Here is an 18948-nt window from a genome sequence, read left to right as displayed (position 1 = left end):
CTTTTTTTTTTTTTTTTTGCGGTACGCGGGCCTCTCACTGTTGTGGCCTCTCCCGTTGCGGAGCACAGGCTCCGGAAGCGCAGGCTCAGCGGCCATGGCTCACGGGCCCAGCCGCTCCACGGCATGTGGGATCTTCCCGGACCGGGGCACGAACCCACATCCCCTGCATCAGCAGGCGGACTCTCAATCACTGTGCCACCAGGGAAGCCCCATTTTATTTCTTGATCGTAAATATTTACAAATCAATTTATTGAATACATCAAATTTCTGCATCCCTTTTAACCTAAATCTAATTTCAATCTGAAAACATGTGGAATACAAATTTTCTGATTGTGGGCCCCTATCTGATGGGTTCCCAGCGCATCTAATACCCCAACTAGTTTACCCCCCAAATACTAAAATGGTTAACTCTTAACAGTTCAGTAGGGATTTATATATAGTAGAAGTCTTTTAAAACGCTAACTGCCTATTAGTTAACACAATAAAGTAGTTGGTGGGTATGTTTGTGCTCAGTAGTTGGTGATATGCATAGTACTGAGTCAGAGTACATTTCCTTCTGCACTGCAAACAAGTAAGTCATGAAATGATATGTCAAATACTCAAGCTACATCCAAATTGGACTCAAGTTGTTAGTGCCCCAGGTCACGCTGGGATGATGAAGGGCTACATGCTCAGGAAAGGTGGGAAGGTGATAGCGTGAAGATCGTGCTCTATACAATTGAGCATCATGGGCCCTGGCCCATCCTGGAGCCCAAGGGGTGAGCACACTCTGCATCCTCTTTCTTGCTAGTTCTTGTGCAGATTTAAGCACTCATCATAGCACATTTTCAATTAAGGCAATGAATTTGGGGTAAACATTTCTGCATGTCACTGTAGCAAATCTCATAGAGAGAAATATAGCCATCTAGGGGTACCTGCAATTATTTATCAGGCTCTTCCCTGGTTGTAGATTTCATTTAGCTGCATCTGAGAGGAATGGCGTTTTCTGGTTAATAAAGCTTTTCGATAGCTAGAGGTCAGGCTTCTTATACTCAGAACCACAAGTACTCAATATAATGAAAAATGGACTTAGGTGCATCTCTCAAAGCACCAGAGAGAATGTCTACAAAGTAAGGTTTCATTCTTCCCTTTCCTTTCTAGATCCTAAAGGTTCCCAGTAAAAATTAAGGATAAGTTTTCAATAATATCTATCTTGTAATCCCAATGTAACTTATTAGCAATTTTGCACGATTAGTTCTGGTGATGTGTAGATTATAATTTTTTAAAAATTTAAAATTCTATTTAAAAATTCTAGAAGTTTGAAGAGTTTTAAAAAACCAGATCAAAAAATGTACTTATATCGGTGACTTATGGCCATAGTGTTCTTTTCAGAAACCAAACACGTCAGTCCCTACAGCGTGGCCGTGAGAGAAGATATTCCAGTCAGGCCTATAGTAAAAAAACCAGGAGACGGGTCTGGGTTCCAGAGCTTCTTAAAGCAAAATAATGCTCTGGAAGCTCTTAAATTCCAAGCTTTGTGGTTCTCAGTGGCTGTAAGTAATATAAACAAAGTCTTTCAAGAGAAATTTCTAAAGCTTTTTATTTGATCTGAAAGCTTTGCATAAGCTCCAGATCCCAGGCCTTCCTGTGCCTTGGAAATCTCATTGCGACTTCCTAAGCACACTTGTCACTGTAGATTTCTGTCTTGTTGGGGGCTTCATGTTTTTATATTATATTATATTAATTATATAATATTATATTACATAACTTTCTGCTATTTCAATTATTTAAAGGAACACTATATAACATCTTTCCTTTTTTTTTTTTTCTGCCAGGGTAAATACTTATGACTGTGGAGAAAAAATTTCAAGCTGGTTGTCAAAGTTTTTTGGCCGTCCATATCGTTTGATCAGACAAAGTTCAGACTTTCAAAGAAATGCAAGGAAGAAACGAGGCAAAGGTATCACATTTCAGATTGCTTCTTAGGGGACAGGCACTTGGGTTTAACTCTTGCAGACACGAAAATCAGCCCACAAAATGGATTGACAGGGCAACGTGCTCATGAACAGAAAGTAGGGGTGGTCAGCCTCTGGCAGAAAGGTGCTGTGGTGGCCCCCAGGTCAGCAGGACCCATGTGTGGTCTCCAGGATGAGCCCGAGGAGGCCGAGGGGGGCTTGCAGCCTCTGCTCAAGCTCTCTGCCTCAGTCCTGCATGTTTAGAAGCACAATTAAGTTTTGTTAAAGAGAAACATTGGTAGCTTGCTCTATACTAAGAAAATCTGGACTTCTAGTCTTGGTCCTGACACCAAGTAGTTGTTGAGACCTTGGCAAATCCTTGAACCCATTGGTGTTGAACTTCTGTAGAACTCTACAACAGAACATTGTGACGGCATGTCATCTACTTAGATTTAAGGGTTTTGACAGTTTTTCCTGACATAAGCTGTTGTGAGCATAAAATGAGACAGCAGAGAAGGAAGTACTTTGAGCTAACAGTACCATATAGGAAGAGAGAGTTTTCAGGTGTCTGCTCAAATGTCACCTTCTCGGGGGAGCCTTGCCTGGCTGCCCTCCTTAGAACCAGGGCCCCTACCTGAACCTCCAGCTCATTCCCTGTTTTATTTTTCTCTGTGGCACTTTTCACATCCTATAGGCCATGCATTTGACTCAGTTATCCTGTTTATGTTCTGTCTTCCCTCTGTCAGATCATAAGCTCTGTGAGGGAGGGATTTTTCTCTGCTTTGTTCAGGACTTAGAACAGACCTGGCACATAGTAGTTGCTCAGTAAATACCAGATGAATAAATGAATGGACTGGAGAGTTGCCACATTACTGGCTTGTGCAGGAATGACCTGGCTTAGTCGCTAGCTCCCTGGGAGACTGGCTTGTAAATCTACACCTGGAGTGAGTCATGGAGGGCTTCAGGGAAGAGGTGAGTTTGGAGCTGCATCTTAACAGGAGAGTAGAACTGTTCCAGGCAGAGAAAGGCAAGAAGATTACTGAGGAGCAGCATGGCAGAGCTTGGCATTTCATGGGTTCAGAGAAGGGTTTAGGAGGGTCAGACATGGGTAGGGGAGTGATGGGGCAGAGCTAGAGAGAAGAGATGAATGTGCAGCTGAGGAGTAAGTAAGCACTGTCTTCAGGTTGAAGAACTGAAGAATTCTACCCTGGGGAGTTTCATGACGCAGCTTGCATTAGAAAGACACCCCTGGTGAGGTGTGGAGGCTGCAAGGGAGAGGGAAATGAAGGAAGCAAAGAGGCCAGGCAGGAGGCGGCAGTGACTGTCCTAGTGGGAGATGGGACCTGGGTAGGCAAAGGTGGGAGCAGAATGAATCTGTTGGCTGCTCGATACAGGATCAGGAGTGTCAGCTTGTGAATATTATACTTCAAGGATGCCATTTACGGTGGAGAGGTCTCTGATGGTCTAGGTCTAGGCCTTTGAACATTTTTGTGTTGGTACACCTTAGAAGAAATTTTTTAAAGCTACACTACCTCTTTACGTTGTCATCTAAATTAAAAAAAAAAAAAGTTGCAAAGGATGTGATTTCCAGCATATTGCAAATATACAGGCTTACTTTGGAGATACTGAGAGTTCGGTTCCAGACCACTACAATAAAGCAAGTCACAAAAATTTTTTGGTTTCCCAGTGCGTATAAAAGTTATGTTTACACTCTGTTGTAATCTATTAAGTATGTAATGGCATTATGTCTAAAAATCAGTGTGCATAACTTAATTAGAAATACTTTTTTGCTAAAAAACTCTAACCATTATCTGAGCCTTCAGCAAGTCATAGTAACATCAAAGATCGCTGATCACAGATCACTATAACAAATATAAGAATGAAAAAGTTTGAAATATTGTGAGAACTACCAAAATGCAACACAGAGATATGAAGTGAGCAAATGCAGTTGGAACAATGGTGCAATAGACTTGCTCGATACAGGGTTGCCACAAACATTCAATTTGTAAAAAACTTAATACCTGTGAAGTACTTGCGAGGCAAGATAAAGTGAAATGCAATAAAACAATGTACACCTGTAGTCATTTAAAATTAAAACTTGTACATTGCCCTTTTAAATATAAACCAGCGGAGTCTCAATACCATAGTGATTTGAGTCTTATGAGTATTAACTTAAAAATATGTGTATAAACAAACTGTTTTTTAATGTACAGAAATTTTCTTTCTTTCATTTTCTTTCTTCAACTTGTATTTCCATTCCACTTCCTTGAAGGAATTTTATCTTAGTGTTATATATTTTATGCTTGAAACTCTTTCCTTGATCACCCTATCATATTTATCTGAAACTAAAATTATATATAAATTGAAATGTATAAAATTTCTTAAAGTTTCCTGTGATTGTAGAGTCTCAGTGTTAGGAAATTTTTCCTAGGTTGAGTTCTTATCATAGTTTTTAATAGTACACAGTTGATCAAAGCAACAAAAGTATATTATACATTTCGAAAAATAGTTATTAAACATAAAGAGAAAAAAGTAGTGGAAAATGAATCTCTTAATGAGATGGCTGGCCACCTGTGATTAACTCCCATGTCCATGAATGACGGTCACCTATCATCAGAATAGCTAGTGTTCAGCGCTGGTTCTCTTCTGAAGAATCTTATTTAAGTCAGTAAACAGCTGGGGATGAAGGTGTTTGGTTAACGCGCTGTCACTCAAACCTTTCTTCTGAGGCACAGGGATCTAACATCAAGATGACTTTAATCATCTATCACTTGACAACTTAATTAGTTCCGGCAGTTTTGTGGTCAGCAAAGAATTGGAACCCATCTGACCTACAGGAGGATCAGTCACCCAAGCTTGAGAGACTTTTATTTTCTCAGCACAGACCCCAGGGCTTTGAACTGGTCTTTTGTTTTCCACCCTGGAGATTTTTAGCCCCCAGGGGCAATGTGCCACAGGAGAGGTGTGGCCTTTGCCCTGTGAAGGGCGAGAAGGGCCTTTTGTGGAGGGGCCTGGGATTGCACCTCACTGCTCTGACAAAGCCATTTTAGCAAAGAAGACATGGAAATAGAGAATCTGTAAGCGATTCTCTTGGAAGTGTCCATTCTCGGGTACTCTGGGGTCCACAGGCCTAGTTCAGAGACAGCGCACTAGGTTTTGGCCCGGCCAGCCTTTATTATCAACATCTTGTATAAAGACAGCTATGGCATGCCCAAAAAGTGGGAGCTAGAAGCTGGGTGATGGGCTGCAGTAGTTCTGGAGGCCCTTGATATTTTCTTCCACTCTTTTTTTGTTTTTTTCTTTTCAGTAGTTTTAAAACTTGTATTATTTATTCCTAAAGTCAATATTACACACTTGCCCAAGGGCAGAACCCAGCTTCTCCCTGACTAGATTCACTGACCAGATTCAGAAGATCTCACTGGGCCTGTGACCCTCATCAAGGCCCTTCTTCTTGCTTGGGGAAGGGTCCCCCCCACCCCCGCCACTTCCCCACCTCCGCCCTGCAGCCCCATCTCTCCTCCTCTAAGCGTTGCCTCCAAGTTTCCTTTGCTGGAAGAATTTGACTTCAGCATTTTATTATTTTTTTCCAGATTATCAACAGAATATTCTAGAAGCTTATGTTCTTTCTGTTTTTGAGAAGTTTGAGCCATGCTTAGAACTTTTTTTATTTCCAGGGCACCATTTTCTTCCCTTTAGAAACAGTCCCTAATATTTAAAAATGCAAGTCTTCCATCCGACTACTAATCAGGCCAGGAACTCTCCTCAATACTCTGTGATAACCTACATGGGAAAAGAATCTGAAAAAGAATGGATACATGTATATGTATAGCTGAATCACTTTGCTTACACCTGAAACTAACACAACATCGTAAATCAACTACACTCTACTATAAGATAAAAATTAAATCTAAAAAATGCAAGTCAATGGAAGCATGATTCATTTGCATTCCAAGAAAGCAACTCTTCTTTTCTAATTTATTTTATCTTAATTTTTAAATTTAGGTATAATTGACATACAACATTATATTAGTTTCAGGCATACAACATAATAATTTGACATTTGTATGTATTGCAAAATGATCATCACGATAAATCCAGTTAATATCCATCATCACACAGTTACCAATTTTTTCTTATGATGAGAACTTTCAAATATGCAATACAGTATTATTAACTGTAGTCACCACACTAGACGTTATATCCCCAGGACTTATTTATTTTATAAGTGGAAGTTCGTACCTTTTGACCTTCACCCATTTTGCCACCCACCCCCACCCCCACCCCCGCCTCTGGCAACCACCAGTCTGTTCTCTGGATCTATGAGCTTGTTTTGTTTTGTTTTAGATTCCGTATCTAAGTGAGATTATACAGTATATGTCTTTCTCCGTCTAACTCTTCACTTAGCATAATACCCTCAAGGTCCATCCATGTTGTCGTTAAATGGCGAGATTTCATTTTTTTATGGCTGAATAATATTCCACTGTGTATGTATACCACACTTCCTTAACCATTTATCCATCAGTGGACACTTAGGTTGTTTCCCTCTCCAGCAACTCTTCTTTTAAATACTCCATCACTTTTAGATCAATCTGCTCGTACTACAGCCACCCTCTCTCTGGTGAATGAGGCACAGTATCTGCTGATAAACAGATCCAGTGTTTTGGAACTTCAGCAGCAATTAAGCACCAGGTAAGGTCCCTGTACTATTTGCTATTTGCCTTGGGAATAGCGGACAGGTGTAACTACTTGCCCCTGGGAGTGAGCTGGTCACCTCTCTGGGGAGAAAAGGTCTGCGAATAATGAGTCCAGACCCTTCATTGAGAAACTGAGGCCCAGAGAAGTCACAAAACTTTTTAGGCCAGTTTCCCTTAATCTTTTAGAGGGTTCTCTTTTATCTTCCAATGTCCTTGATGCCCTCAGGATGCTTGGCGGAGAATCCCAGTCCTCATTTTTAATCATTTCAATTCTTAAACATTTAGTTGAATGTAATCGCCAGCAATTGGAGCCACATTTTTTTTTTTTTTTTGCGGTACGCGGGCCTCTCACTGTTGTGGCCTCCCCCGTTGCGGAGCACAGGCTCCGGACGCGCAGGCCCAGCGGCCATGGCTCACGGGCCCAGCCGCTCCGAGGCACGCGGGGTCCTCCCGGACCGGGGCACGAACCCGTGTCCCCTGCATCGGCAGGCGGACTCTCAACCACTGCGCCACCAGGGAAGCCCCCTGGACCCACTTTTGTTGCCCACTCTCCCACTGTCCCCTGGCCCCTAGGAGCCTTGCATTACTTCCACAGTCATTTTGAGTGAAAAGAAGAGTGGTTATGAAAGCTTTTAAAGTTGTAATTGTAGATACTATTTGTTTGTATCATCAGACAGAACTAGCACCCTTGCCTGCTCACTCCCACCCAGGGATCTCCCAAGGGTCCTGGAAAAGTCAGCTCTAGAAAGGGTCTTGGTTGGTTCAAGCCCCCTCATTGTCCTTCAGAGGATATTGAAGTCCCAAGGTAATCAGACAATTGGGGCAAAAAAGAAAAATCACCCAGCTCTTACGTAAGAGTTGGGACCGGCAGATCATTCATGGTCCACACCTGTCAACACCATGAGCTGGGGCTCCTGTGACGCTCACGTGCCCTGTGGTCCTGGGCACATGTGTGCACATGCACAAACATGTACACATATAGCTTAATAAAAACTACAAAAATGGACTGTTTGTAGTAATTCCTGTTCATAGTCATTGGCAAAAACACACAGCAGTGTCCCCTTGCCGAGGTCCAGGCTGCCCTCTTTAGGAGCTGAAGTGTGATGCCTGGTCCCTGGGCGTTCACTGAGTTTTCCCGGTACTGAGTGACCCCCTTCCTCAGGTACCCTGGGCCCTGGATGGAGCAGGTCTGCAGTTTTCTGGGATTCTTTGTGTGGAAAGAGAGGAGGTGGGGACAGGCTTGCTGCAGCCCTGGTTCCTGCAGTCCTGGTTTAGTGCAGAGCTGACAAGCAGGAGGTAGGAAGGCCAGGTGGTCAAAGGTAGGAGAAACAGCCTGTGGTTAGTACATAGTGAGTGTCCCTGGTTCTGTTTTCAAATCTGATGGATGATATTGCCTCCATGTGGGCCATGGTAGCTTTTGGACACAAAACTTTCCCTATTAAAAAGCACAAAGGGAGTTTTGTTTGTTTGTTTGTTTATAACCTGGAGGGTAAATCCAGAATCAAAGGATTTTAGGACTGGAAAGTGCTAACCCTCTCATTTCCCACAAGGGCCCTGCAGTCCTCATCGATGGTGGGTGTTGCACATAGTTAAGTTAGTGGCAAAGCTGGACTTGGGTATCCTGGTCCCTGGCTTTTCACATGCCAGGGGCTTTGAGATACAGACACAGGACCCCTTACTCTCCCCCAGCATCTTCCAGTTCTGTCTCCAGGGCAAATTCCAGTCATGCTCAAGGATTTCCCTCCCTCCAAACTTCAAAAATTTTTATTAAAGTACAACAAAGTGCAAAAATCATAAGTACATAGTTTAGTGAATGTTTACAGATGTATATACCCACGTAACCACCATCCAGATCAAGTAGAGAACATTTCTAGAACCATAGACCCCTTCCTCATGTCCCTTCTTGGTCAACCCCACTGAAGGTTGCCACTATTATGCCTTCTTTCACCCTAGACAGTTTCACCTTCTCTTAAACTCAGTTTAATGGGATCGTGCAGTGTGTTCCTCTGTTGAAGTCTGCAGATGCTTTTTCGGTGCTTTTTTACCTTAGGGGATGGCGTGCATGGAGGTGCAGGGAGCTGTTTAATGGTAACTTGTGCTAATGAACAAAAATTTTAAACAAGAATTACAAAAATAGCACATGCTTGGTTAAAACTGCAAACGGGATGGAAGCTAGGAAATAAAATTTTTAATCGAGATACAATTGACATGCAACATTATATTAGTTTCAGGTGTACAACATGAGTCTATATTTGTATATACTGAGAAATGATCACAGTAAGTCTCGTAGACATCTGTCATCACACATAGCTGGAAATTTTTTTTTAAAGATTGTTTATTTCTTTTTTTTTAATAAATAAATAAATAAATAATTTATTTATTTATTTTTGCCTGTGTTGGGTCTTCATTGCTATGCGCAGGCTTTCTCTAGTTGTAGAGGGCGGGGGCTACTCTGTTATGGTGCTCAGGCTTCTCACTGCAGTGGCTTGTCTTTGTTGTGGAGCACGGGCTCTAGTCACGCGTGCTTCAGTCGTTGTGGCACGTGGGCTCAGTAGTTGTGACTCGCGGGCTCTAGAGTGCAGGCTCAGTAGTGTGGCGCATGGACTTAGTTGCTTCAGGGCATGTGGGATCTTCCCGGACCAGGGATTGAACCCGCGTTCCCCCGCGCTGGCAGGTGGATTCTTAACCACTGCACCACCAGGGAAGTCCTGCAAAATTTTTTTCTTTTTATGAGTACTTAAGATTTATTCTCTTAGCGCCTTTTAAATATTCAATACAGTCATTTTTTAGACAATACAGTATTATTAACTATAGTTGCCATGCTATACATTACATCCCCATGACTTGTTTATTTTATAACTGGAAGTTTGTACCTTTTGACCCCTTTCACCCATTTTGCCCACCCTTCTCCCCACCCCTGGCAACCACCAATCGGTTCTCTATAGGAAATAAATATTAAAACCACCCATGTATACTCTATGTTGCTTTATGATGTTCTAATATCCAAAAAGAGTGTGAGCTCTTGATACTTTTTAGGTCCTTGATAATTAAGCCTGTTGACAGTCTTTAAATGCCTTGTCCTGACTCTGTAGAATTGGTATTTTCTCATAAGTTTATTCACTTGATCCCAGTTCACTTGGTTTCCAAAGTTCCTCATCTCTTCAGCAAAGATCTACTCACCCATTGCACTGCCTCTTGTGGGCTTCTCCATGGAGATGGGACCATATTCCAGGGAGATCACGGAGGTCTGTCCAACAGATGTGTGTCTCTTGGCCTTGCACTCATGATAAAAGCTTGTTCTGATCATTGAAGCCTCAGGCCAGAGTACAATTGATGAACTCAGGCATCGAGTGGTAGAAATGTTGAATTATTACAATAGTGCAGTTATCCACCCTTCCCCACCTTTTCTCTTTTTGGTATGTCTTAAACAGGGATGAGAATGGAAAGGAAGAATTATTTCCAGTGAACAATCTCATCTCACGTTTCCGTGCCAATATTATTACCAATGGAACAAGGGCTTTTGAAGAAGAGAAATGGGATGAAATTTCAGTTGGTTCCTTGCATTTCCAGGTAAGTTCCCAGGAGTTCTATTATCCTTCCTCAAGGGTTGCCAATGGGGATTGACCTCAGTCCTAGGCCGGGATGGTAGCAGGCAGCAGGGAATCCCATGCCCCATCACGTGCCGCCCCCCTACCAGGCGTTGACTCTTACCCACAAAATCTCAGCAGAAGGGTATGTGACACCTGCATCCTGGGGTGCCCCTTGGAATGATCCATCCCTCCTTCCTCCGGGGAGCGCAGCAGTTTTACGTGGGGAAGAGAGAACGTACAGGTGATGGAGGTACAGACTTTGTCGCCGTGTCTAGGCTTCAGCTCTGTTTCTTGGAGTGCTTGTGTCTATGAGAACGTCCTCCTCCTGAAACCTGCTGGATTTTCTCGCTGTCTGGAGCTTGTGGAGGAGGACCCAGATGCCTCATGGTCCTTCAGTGCCCATGGTGGCTGTACCTTCTCCCCATGCTCTCTCGCTTCTGGCCTCGTTGGCAGCTGGGGAGCAGCTTGCAGTTAGAGGCGAAGCCTCCAGGATGCCCTCCCTCCCCAGGCTTTGGGCTCCCCAAACTTGAAGCCTTCAGCTAACATCTACATTCCTCCTTAGGGCAGATAAGGCCCCCGAGACCTGATCCTCCGGCCTCTCCCATCTCCCCGAGCTCATCACCCCTCCCCTTCTGCCTGCCCTGCAGACCTTCTCTCCATTCCCTAAACAAGCCAAGCTTCCTGCCTTAGCACCTTAGCCCTGCTGTCCATTCCACCTGGAGCACTTTTCCTCCAGGGTCTCAGCTCAGATGTTACCTCCTTGGAAAGGTTGTTCCTGACCCACCACAAGGTCACACTCTGCACAGTGTCTCCTTATTTCTTCAGAGCATATGAGGGTGGGGACCAAGCCTGTTTAGTCCCTGCTGTTCCTCTGGGGTCTAGGAGAGTCCTTACCCAGAGTAAGTGCTCCAAACTGCTGATGGAATGAATGGGCAGCAAAGCTATGGAACAGCTGGGGACAGAAGGATGGGTCATCTGCACAGAATGTCCCCAGTTCTTCAGTGGGGAATGAAATTATCTTAATAACAGTAATTAGCCAGTTGTATAAACTGATTGTAATAGGGCTACTGCACTCAAATGGAACATCACTCTAACTTCCAGGAAAGCAGTAAACAATAATTTAACCCTTAATGAAGGATTTCAGAGGTCTGGGGTTTGGGGTAGGGATAAACTGCGTGGCACCAATAGAAGAAAAAATGTCCGAAAGATCTTTGTTATCCATTTAACTCTCCAAGCTTCCTTTTATCCTGGGAGCTGCTCCCCCTTGAAAGAATTATCTCTTTTCTCTTCCACAGACCTCTCTGGCACCAGCCTTCTGTCATTCCACTCAATCCTCCATCCCGGCTGACTCTGCTTCATTTTCTGTCGCTGTGTCCCTGCCATGCTATAAAAGCACCTGCTCACAGGGTACATGCCCAGTAATGGATTGCTGGGTCGTATGGTAATTCTGTTTTTAGTTTTTTAAGGAACCTCCATACTGTTCTCCATAGTGGCTGTACCAATTCACATTCCCACCAACAGTGCAGGAGTGTTTCCTTTTCTCCACACCCTCTCCAGCACTTACTGTTTCTAGATTTTTTGATGATGGCCATTCTGACTGGTGTGAGATATCTCATTGTAGTTTTGATTTGCATTTCTCTAATGATTAATGATGTTGAACATTCTTTCATGTGTTTGTTGGCAATCTGTATATCTTCTTTGGAGAAATGTCTATTTAGGTCTTCTGCCCATTTTTGGATTGGGTTGTTCAAAAAGAGTCATGTACCAAAATGTTCATTGCAGCTCTATTTACAATAGCCAGGACATGGAAGCAACCTAAGTGTCCATCAACAGATGAATGGATAAAGAAGATGTGGCACATGTATACAATGGAATATTACTCAGCCATAAAAAGAAACGAAATTGAGTTATTTGTAGTGAGGTGGATGGACCTAGAGTCTGTCATACAGAGTGAAGTAACTCAGAAAGAGAAAAACAAATACCGTATGCTAACACATATATATGGAATCTAAGAAAAAAAAAAAAAAAGGTCATGAAGAACCTAGGGGTAAGATGGGAATAAAGACACAGACCTACTAGAGCATGGACTTGAGGACACAGGGAGGGGGAAGGGTAAGCTGTGACAAAGAGAGAGTGGCATGGACATATATACACTACCAAACTTAAAATAGATAGGTAGTGGGAAGCAGCCGCATAGCACAGGGAGATCATCTCGGTGCTTTGTGACCACCTAGAGGGGTGGGATAGGGAGGGAGACGCAAGAGGGAAGAGATATGGGAACATATGTATATGTGTAACTGATTCACTTTGTTATAAAGCAGAAACTAACACACCACTGTAAAGCAATTATACTCCAATAAAGATGTTAAAAAAGAAAAAAAAAAGGGCTTCCCTGGTGGCGCAGTGGTTGAGAGTCCGCCTGCTGATGCAGGGGACACGGGTTCGTGCCCCGGTCTGGGAAGATCCCACATGCTGTGGAGCGGCTAGGCCCGTGAGCCATGGCCGCTGAGCCTGTGTGTCCGGAGCCTGTGCTCCACAACGGGAGAGGCCACAGCAGTGAGAGGCCCGCGTACCGCAAAAAAAAAAAGCACCTGCTCTTACACATCCTGCCTGGTACAGAGTAGGCACTAAGTGTATGATAGATGGAGAGAGAGATGGAGAAATAAAGGAAGAAAAGAAGGAAAAGAGAAAGCACTACAACTAGACTAGGATCACTGTCAGAAACTTACCTTGTAACAAGTAAGTTGTAAGGTACCTGGGTACGTGAATACAAGGACTCTAAAAACACCTTTCTGAGATGCTTTGCTTTCTTTAAGTCATGATACTTAATAAACATCAATTAATGAAAGTTAAAATATGCATGCCCTTTGACCCAATAATTTCACTCATAGAAATCTATTCCATAAAAAATACTGTTACAAATATGCAAAGATATTTTACAAAATTACTCATTGCAATACTTTATAAATATGAAAAATTGGAGAACATCCTAAACATCCATAGAAGTGAAGGTTTTTTTTTTTTTGCGGTACGCGGACCTCTCACTGTTGTGGCCTCTCCCGCTGCGGAGCACAGGCTCCGGACACGCAGGCCCAGCGGCCATGGCTCACGGGCCCAGCCGCTCCACGGCATGTGGGATCTTCCCAGACCGGGGCACGAACCCGTGTCCCCTGCATCGGCAGGCGGACTCCCAACCACTGCGCCACCAGGGAAGCCCCAAAGGGAAGTTATTAAAAATTAATTTTTATTGAAGTATAGTTGATTTACAATATTATGTTAGTTTCTGCTGTACAACAAAATGAATCAGCTATACATACACATATATCCCCTCTTTTGTGGATTTCCTTCCCATTTAGGTCACCACAGTGCATTAAGTAGAGTTCCCTGTGCTGTATAGTATGTTCTCATTAGTTATCTATTTTATACATAGTATCAATAATGTATATATGTCAATCCTAAACTCCCAATTCCTCCCACCCACCCCCCTTCCCCCTTGGTATCCATATGTTTGTTTTCTACGTCTGTGTCTCCATAAAAAGGAAGTTGATTAAATAAAGTACACTACATCCATACAGTGTTGCCCTGTGCAGGCATTAGAAAGTATAAGCTATAGTTAATAATGTGCCTTTCAACAAGTACATGCTAAATTAGGAATCTGGGGTTAACAGATACATGCTAATATATATAAAATAAACAACAAGGGCTTACTGTATAGCACAGGGAACTATACTCGATATCTTGCAATAACCTATAATGGAAAAGAATCTGAAAAAAGAATACATATTTATATTCTTATTATACTATATATAAATATTATATAACATAAATATGAATATTATATTTATATAAATATATTATATAAATATTATATATATTTATATAATTTATATTCTTTTTTCAGATCACTTTGCTGTGTACCTGAGACATTGTAAATCAACTATACTTCAATTAAAAATTTTCTTTAAGTAAATGCTTAAGAGTTGTTTGTTGGTGATAATACTCAGCGCTGAAGTAGTTGCAATGTGGAACAATCTAACACATCTCTTTTGGAAAGGAAGTTTTCACTGGATATCATCAGGTCATAAAAGATTTATACTTGTTGACTTTATAATCTCCTTTTGGGAGATTTAGCCTAAAGAAAAATTCAAACAGGAAAGAGAGTTATGTGAATTAAGACCTTTATTGCAAAATTATTGATTACAGCAAAGCATTAGAAATTATGCACATGGCTTCAAACGAGAAGAGCTAAGCGCATCAACCCATGGGAATGCCAGGCCACGGTGAAAACTGCAGAATCCGGGGATGAGGTAGCTGTCTGCGAACGGACACCGAACAATGTCCGTTATGTACTGTGGAGTAATTAAAAAAAGAGAAAGAAAGCCAGCAGCTCTCAGCTCTCAGAGAGTGTGTTTCACAGGGGCACGTGTGATTGCGTGAGCTACTTGCTGCAGTCTCGCAGTCTCGAGCGATCTGTGGCCACGAGAGCAGCGCAGGGTGTGTGGCATCTTCTCCCAGTATGCCCTCCAATCAGTTCTTTTCTTCCCTGGAGGAAGCCCAACATTCCCTGATAACCACCTGTGAGTCACAACCACTCTTAGTTTTCTTCAAAGCCCTGATGCAGTAGCCTTTAAGGTGATAAACTAATGTGGGTGATTCCCTAGCGGGCATTGGGAAGAGGTGGCACTTCCTGGCTCCATGCAGTTTGAGTATTTCTCTGTGAGTCTGAAATTGGCTGTTTACAACGATTCTTCCTGGACCCAGATTCCTCCCTGCAGAGCGTGACAGTCTGGTCACTTTCATGGCAATGCTGTCTTTTCCCTTCTCACCTCCCAGGTTTTGGGACCTTGTCACAGATGCCAGATGATTTGCATCGATCAGCAAACTGGGCAGAGAAACCGAAATGTTTTCCAAAAGCTTTCTGAGAGGGGAGAGAGAAAGGTAAGCATGATTGCTAAAAATGACACCCCATTTTAAGTTCCTGATGCATTGTCTACACCAGAACTAATCCTTAATAGTGCTGAGTAATTTTTAGAAGTCGGAGAACATTGTAAGGCTGATGGGCTACCATCAAGGTGCAGACCTTATCCGTGACACTGTCTTATTTTTCCTTTCCATTCACTTCCTCACTATTTTTATGACATGTATTTTTGATGCTTTCAAATCTTGTTGAAGAGATATGGAGTATAGATAAGAAATAGTTTTAAAAAAATGGGGACATTCCTGGTAGTCCAGTGCTTAAGACTCTGTGCTTGCACTGCAGGGGGCACGTGTTCCACCCCTGGTCTATGAACTAAGATACCACATGCTGTACGGTGCGGCCAAGGGAAAAAAAAAAAGAGAGAAATAGTAAATAAGTAAAGTAATTCTATTGTCTCAATCATTATTTTCTTCGCCACAGAAATCTCATGAAGAATAAAAATGCCTTATGGTGAATAGGGTAGCTGCATAGAAAATAAATTTCACTATACTAAGTTTGTAACTCATCTTCTTGAGGGCTAAAATGACTAAGTGTTGTTGTGGATCCCAGATTATAAAAGCTGAACTTCTAAGAGATTGATTCATTAGGAACATCCATTTGTTTCCGGGCTTGCACTTTCTGTCAGGACTTCTGGTTTGCAAAGAATTCCAGGAAGCCAAATAAGCAGTCAGGCTGCACAGAACAATTCTTGAAAATTAACGGAAACAATGCAAGCATTTCATATCTTCCCAGTAATAAACTGGCAAGTTAACTCATGGTAAAATGTTCTGCATCGTTTCCTGTGTTTCTCCAAAACCAGAGTTTTGTTTCACAGTATTTGATTGACAAAACTCTCCTTACGGATATGGATAGGTATGGTCTGCAGAGCTGTTGCGCTTGAGTATTATACCAACAAGTCTGTTTGCTCAGCTGTGGCAGGCCGTGCCAACTGGGGGCATGGGGACCCGGACCCTGCCCCATGCAGGTTGCCAGGAGAGAGGATGTGTGGGCACAATACTCTGGTACATGGAAGTGGTATTTCTCAGCATCACAATAATTCTTGTGCACAAATCTTCTTATTTTTTAAATTTGGAATAATTTTAGATTTACAGAAAAATTGCAAAGATAGTACAGAGAGTTCCTGTGTACTCTTCACCTATATGTACACAAATATTAAGGAATTAATTTATCCCCAGTCCCTAGCTTGGGGCCTGGAACGTAGTGGTGGCCAACTGATGTTATCACAGATCTGGGGGCACATCACATACTCCAAAGTGTTGTTACTGGCTCACTTGCATTGATGGCAAACGTTTTTTGTTTTTGTTTTAATTTAACTTTTATTTTATATTGGTGTAGAGTTGACTTACAATGTTGTGTTTGTTTGAGGTGGACAGCAACTTGATTCAGTTATACATATCTATATATCTATTCTTTTTCGGATTCTTTCCCCATTTAGGTTATTAGAGTGCAAAGTAGAGTTCCCTGTGCTGTAGAGCAGGTCCTTGTTGATGATCTGTTTTATACATATATTAGTGTGTATATGTTAATCCCAACCTCCTAATTTATCCCTCCACCCCCCAACCGCTTCCCTCCCAACCATAAGTTTCTTTTCTAAGTCTGTGAGTCTGTTTCTGTTTTGTCAAGTAGTTCATTTGTATCAATTTTTAGATTCCATCTGTAAGTGATATCCTATGATATTTGTCTTGCCCTGTCTGACTTAGTTCAGTTAGTATGATCATCTCTACTCTCTACATCAGTGTTGCTGCAGATGGCGTTATCTCATTCCTTTTTATGGCTGAGTAATTCTCCATTGTCTATATGGACCACATCTCCTTTATCCATTCATGTGTTGATGGACATTTTGGTTGCTTCCATGTCTTGGCTATTGCATATAGGACTGCAATGAACCTTGGGGTGCATATGTCCTTTCGAATCATGGCTTTCTCTGGATATACGCCCAGGAGTGGGACCGCTGGATCATACTGGTAGCTCTATTTTTAGTTTTTTAAGGAACCTCTATACTGTCCTCCACAGTGGCTATTATCAATTTCCATTCTCACCAACAGCATAGGAGGGTTCCCTTTCTCCATGCCCTCTCCAGCTCTCACTGTTTGTAGGGTTTTTGTTTTAATTAATTTTTATTGGAGTGTAGTTGCTTTACAATATTGTGTTAGTTTCTACTGTACAGCAAAATGAATCAGCTATACATATACATATAACCCCTCTTTTTTGGATTTCCTTCGCATTTAGGTCACCACGGTGCATTAAGTAGAGTTCCCTGTGCTATATCGTATGTCCTCATTAGCTCTCTATTTTATACATAGTATCAATAGTATATATGTATCAATCCCAATCTCCCAATTCCTCCCACCCCACCCACTTTCCCCCTTGGTATCCATACATTTGTTTTCTACGTCTATGTCTCTCTCTCTGCTTTGCAAATAAGATAATTTATACCACCAGTCCCCAACCTTTTTGGCACCAGGGACCGGTTTCGTGGAAGGCAGTTTTTCCGTGGACGGGGATGGGAGACGCGGGGATGGTTCAGGCAGTAATGTGAGCGAGAGTGATGGGGAGCAATGGGGAGCGGTGGATGAAGCTTTGCTCGCTCACCCGCTGCTCACCTCCTGCTGTGTGGCCCTGTTCCTAACAGACCGCGGACTGCTACTGGTCTGTGGCCCAGGGGTTGGGGACCCCTGGTCTATACCATTTTTCTAGATTCCACATATATGTGTTAATATATGATATTTGTTTTTCTCTCTCTGATGATGGCAAACCTTGAGTAGACTTACACAACTCTTCATTTTCGACCTCCCATCCTTATTCTGGAGAATTTGGAGAACTTAATTTACATCACGCATCCTTATAGAAAATGCTGAGTTTTGCCCTTATTTTCACAAAATGGTTTTTACATCAGGGAACAGAGCAGAAATTGGCCTGACAGTGGTCAGAGGCCCAGAGGAGGAAGAAGCCCTCCTGTGGGAAACTCAGGGTACACAGGAAGTAGAAAATAATAGGTCCAGCAATAAAGAGGTATAGGCTGACTATCGGGAAAGAATACTTTAAAACGAGAATCTGTGTGGTCTAGGATATTAGGATTCTCCTTGTTTCTCACTACCTTCTACTAAATGACAGATAGGACATATCAAGTCCCAGTACATGTTTTTAAAGATCTGACTTAATTTTAGTGGAACATTATTATTTACAAAAGTATTTTAACTGTGAAAATAATCTAACTTCTGTTGTTACTGTTTTGTTCACAGGTGAACTTTGGGCTGTACCTGATGCATACCTCTTTGGATTTATCTTCTCCATGTTACCTGTCTGTAGGATCTCAGGTGCTCCCTGTGTTGAAAGAAAACATAGAACACTATGATTTACCTGCTTCTGAGAAACAGCAGGCAGTTATCTCCTAAAGTTTTTTTCAGCATATATTAAAATTTCTCTTTTACAACTATCTCCATTCTTTTCTTTCTTCCAGTTTTGCTGAGATATAATTGACATACAGCACTGTGTAAGTTTAAGGTGTACAGCATAATGATTTGACTTATATACATCATGAAATGATTACCCTAGTAAGTTTAGTGAATCGTCTCACATAGATATAAAATTAAAGAAATAGAAAACAATATGTAATTTTTGCTTGTGAAGGGAACTCTTAGGATTTACTCTCCTAAATTTCATACATAACATACAGCAGTGTTCGTTGTATTTATCATGTTGTACATTACATCCCTTCTACTTATTTATCTAATAACTGGAAGTTTGTACCT

General features: G+C 42.1%; 1 protein-coding gene across 4 annotated transcripts in view; it reads left to right on the top strand.

Annotated features, from left to right (window-relative positions):
- The window catches only part of MOCOS (molybdenum cofactor sulfurase), a 57676-nt gene extending 38977 nt beyond the window's left edge, over positions 1-18699 (top strand). For all 4 annotated transcript variants that reach the window (XM_029231298.1, XM_029231308.1, XM_029231291.1 and 1 more), the window contains 5 exons: positions 1815-1939; positions 6518-6623; positions 10060-10198; positions 15052-15156; positions 18439-18699. In XM_029231298.1, the coding sequence (XP_029087131.1) occupies positions 1815-1939; positions 6518-6623; positions 10060-10198; positions 15052-15156; positions 18439-18591 (628 nt within the window). In that variant the 3' untranslated portion in view covers positions 18592-18699. The remainder of the gene's footprint in view (positions 1-1814; positions 1940-6517; positions 6624-10059; positions 10199-15051; positions 15157-18438) is intronic.
- The last annotated feature ends 249 nt before the right edge of the window (positions 18700-18948 follow it).

This window comes from Monodon monoceros, unplaced genomic scaffold (assembly GCF_005190385.1).
Source record: "Monodon monoceros isolate NGI ecotype Baffin Bay Population unplaced genomic scaffold, NGI_Narwhal_1 Super_Scaffold_1, whole genome shotgun sequence".
NCBI classification, from domain to species: domain Eukaryota; kingdom Metazoa; phylum Chordata; class Mammalia; order Artiodactyla; family Monodontidae; genus Monodon; species Monodon monoceros.
Note: the sequence above shows the minus strand (reverse complement) of the source record. Positions and strands in the feature narration are given on the sequence as shown.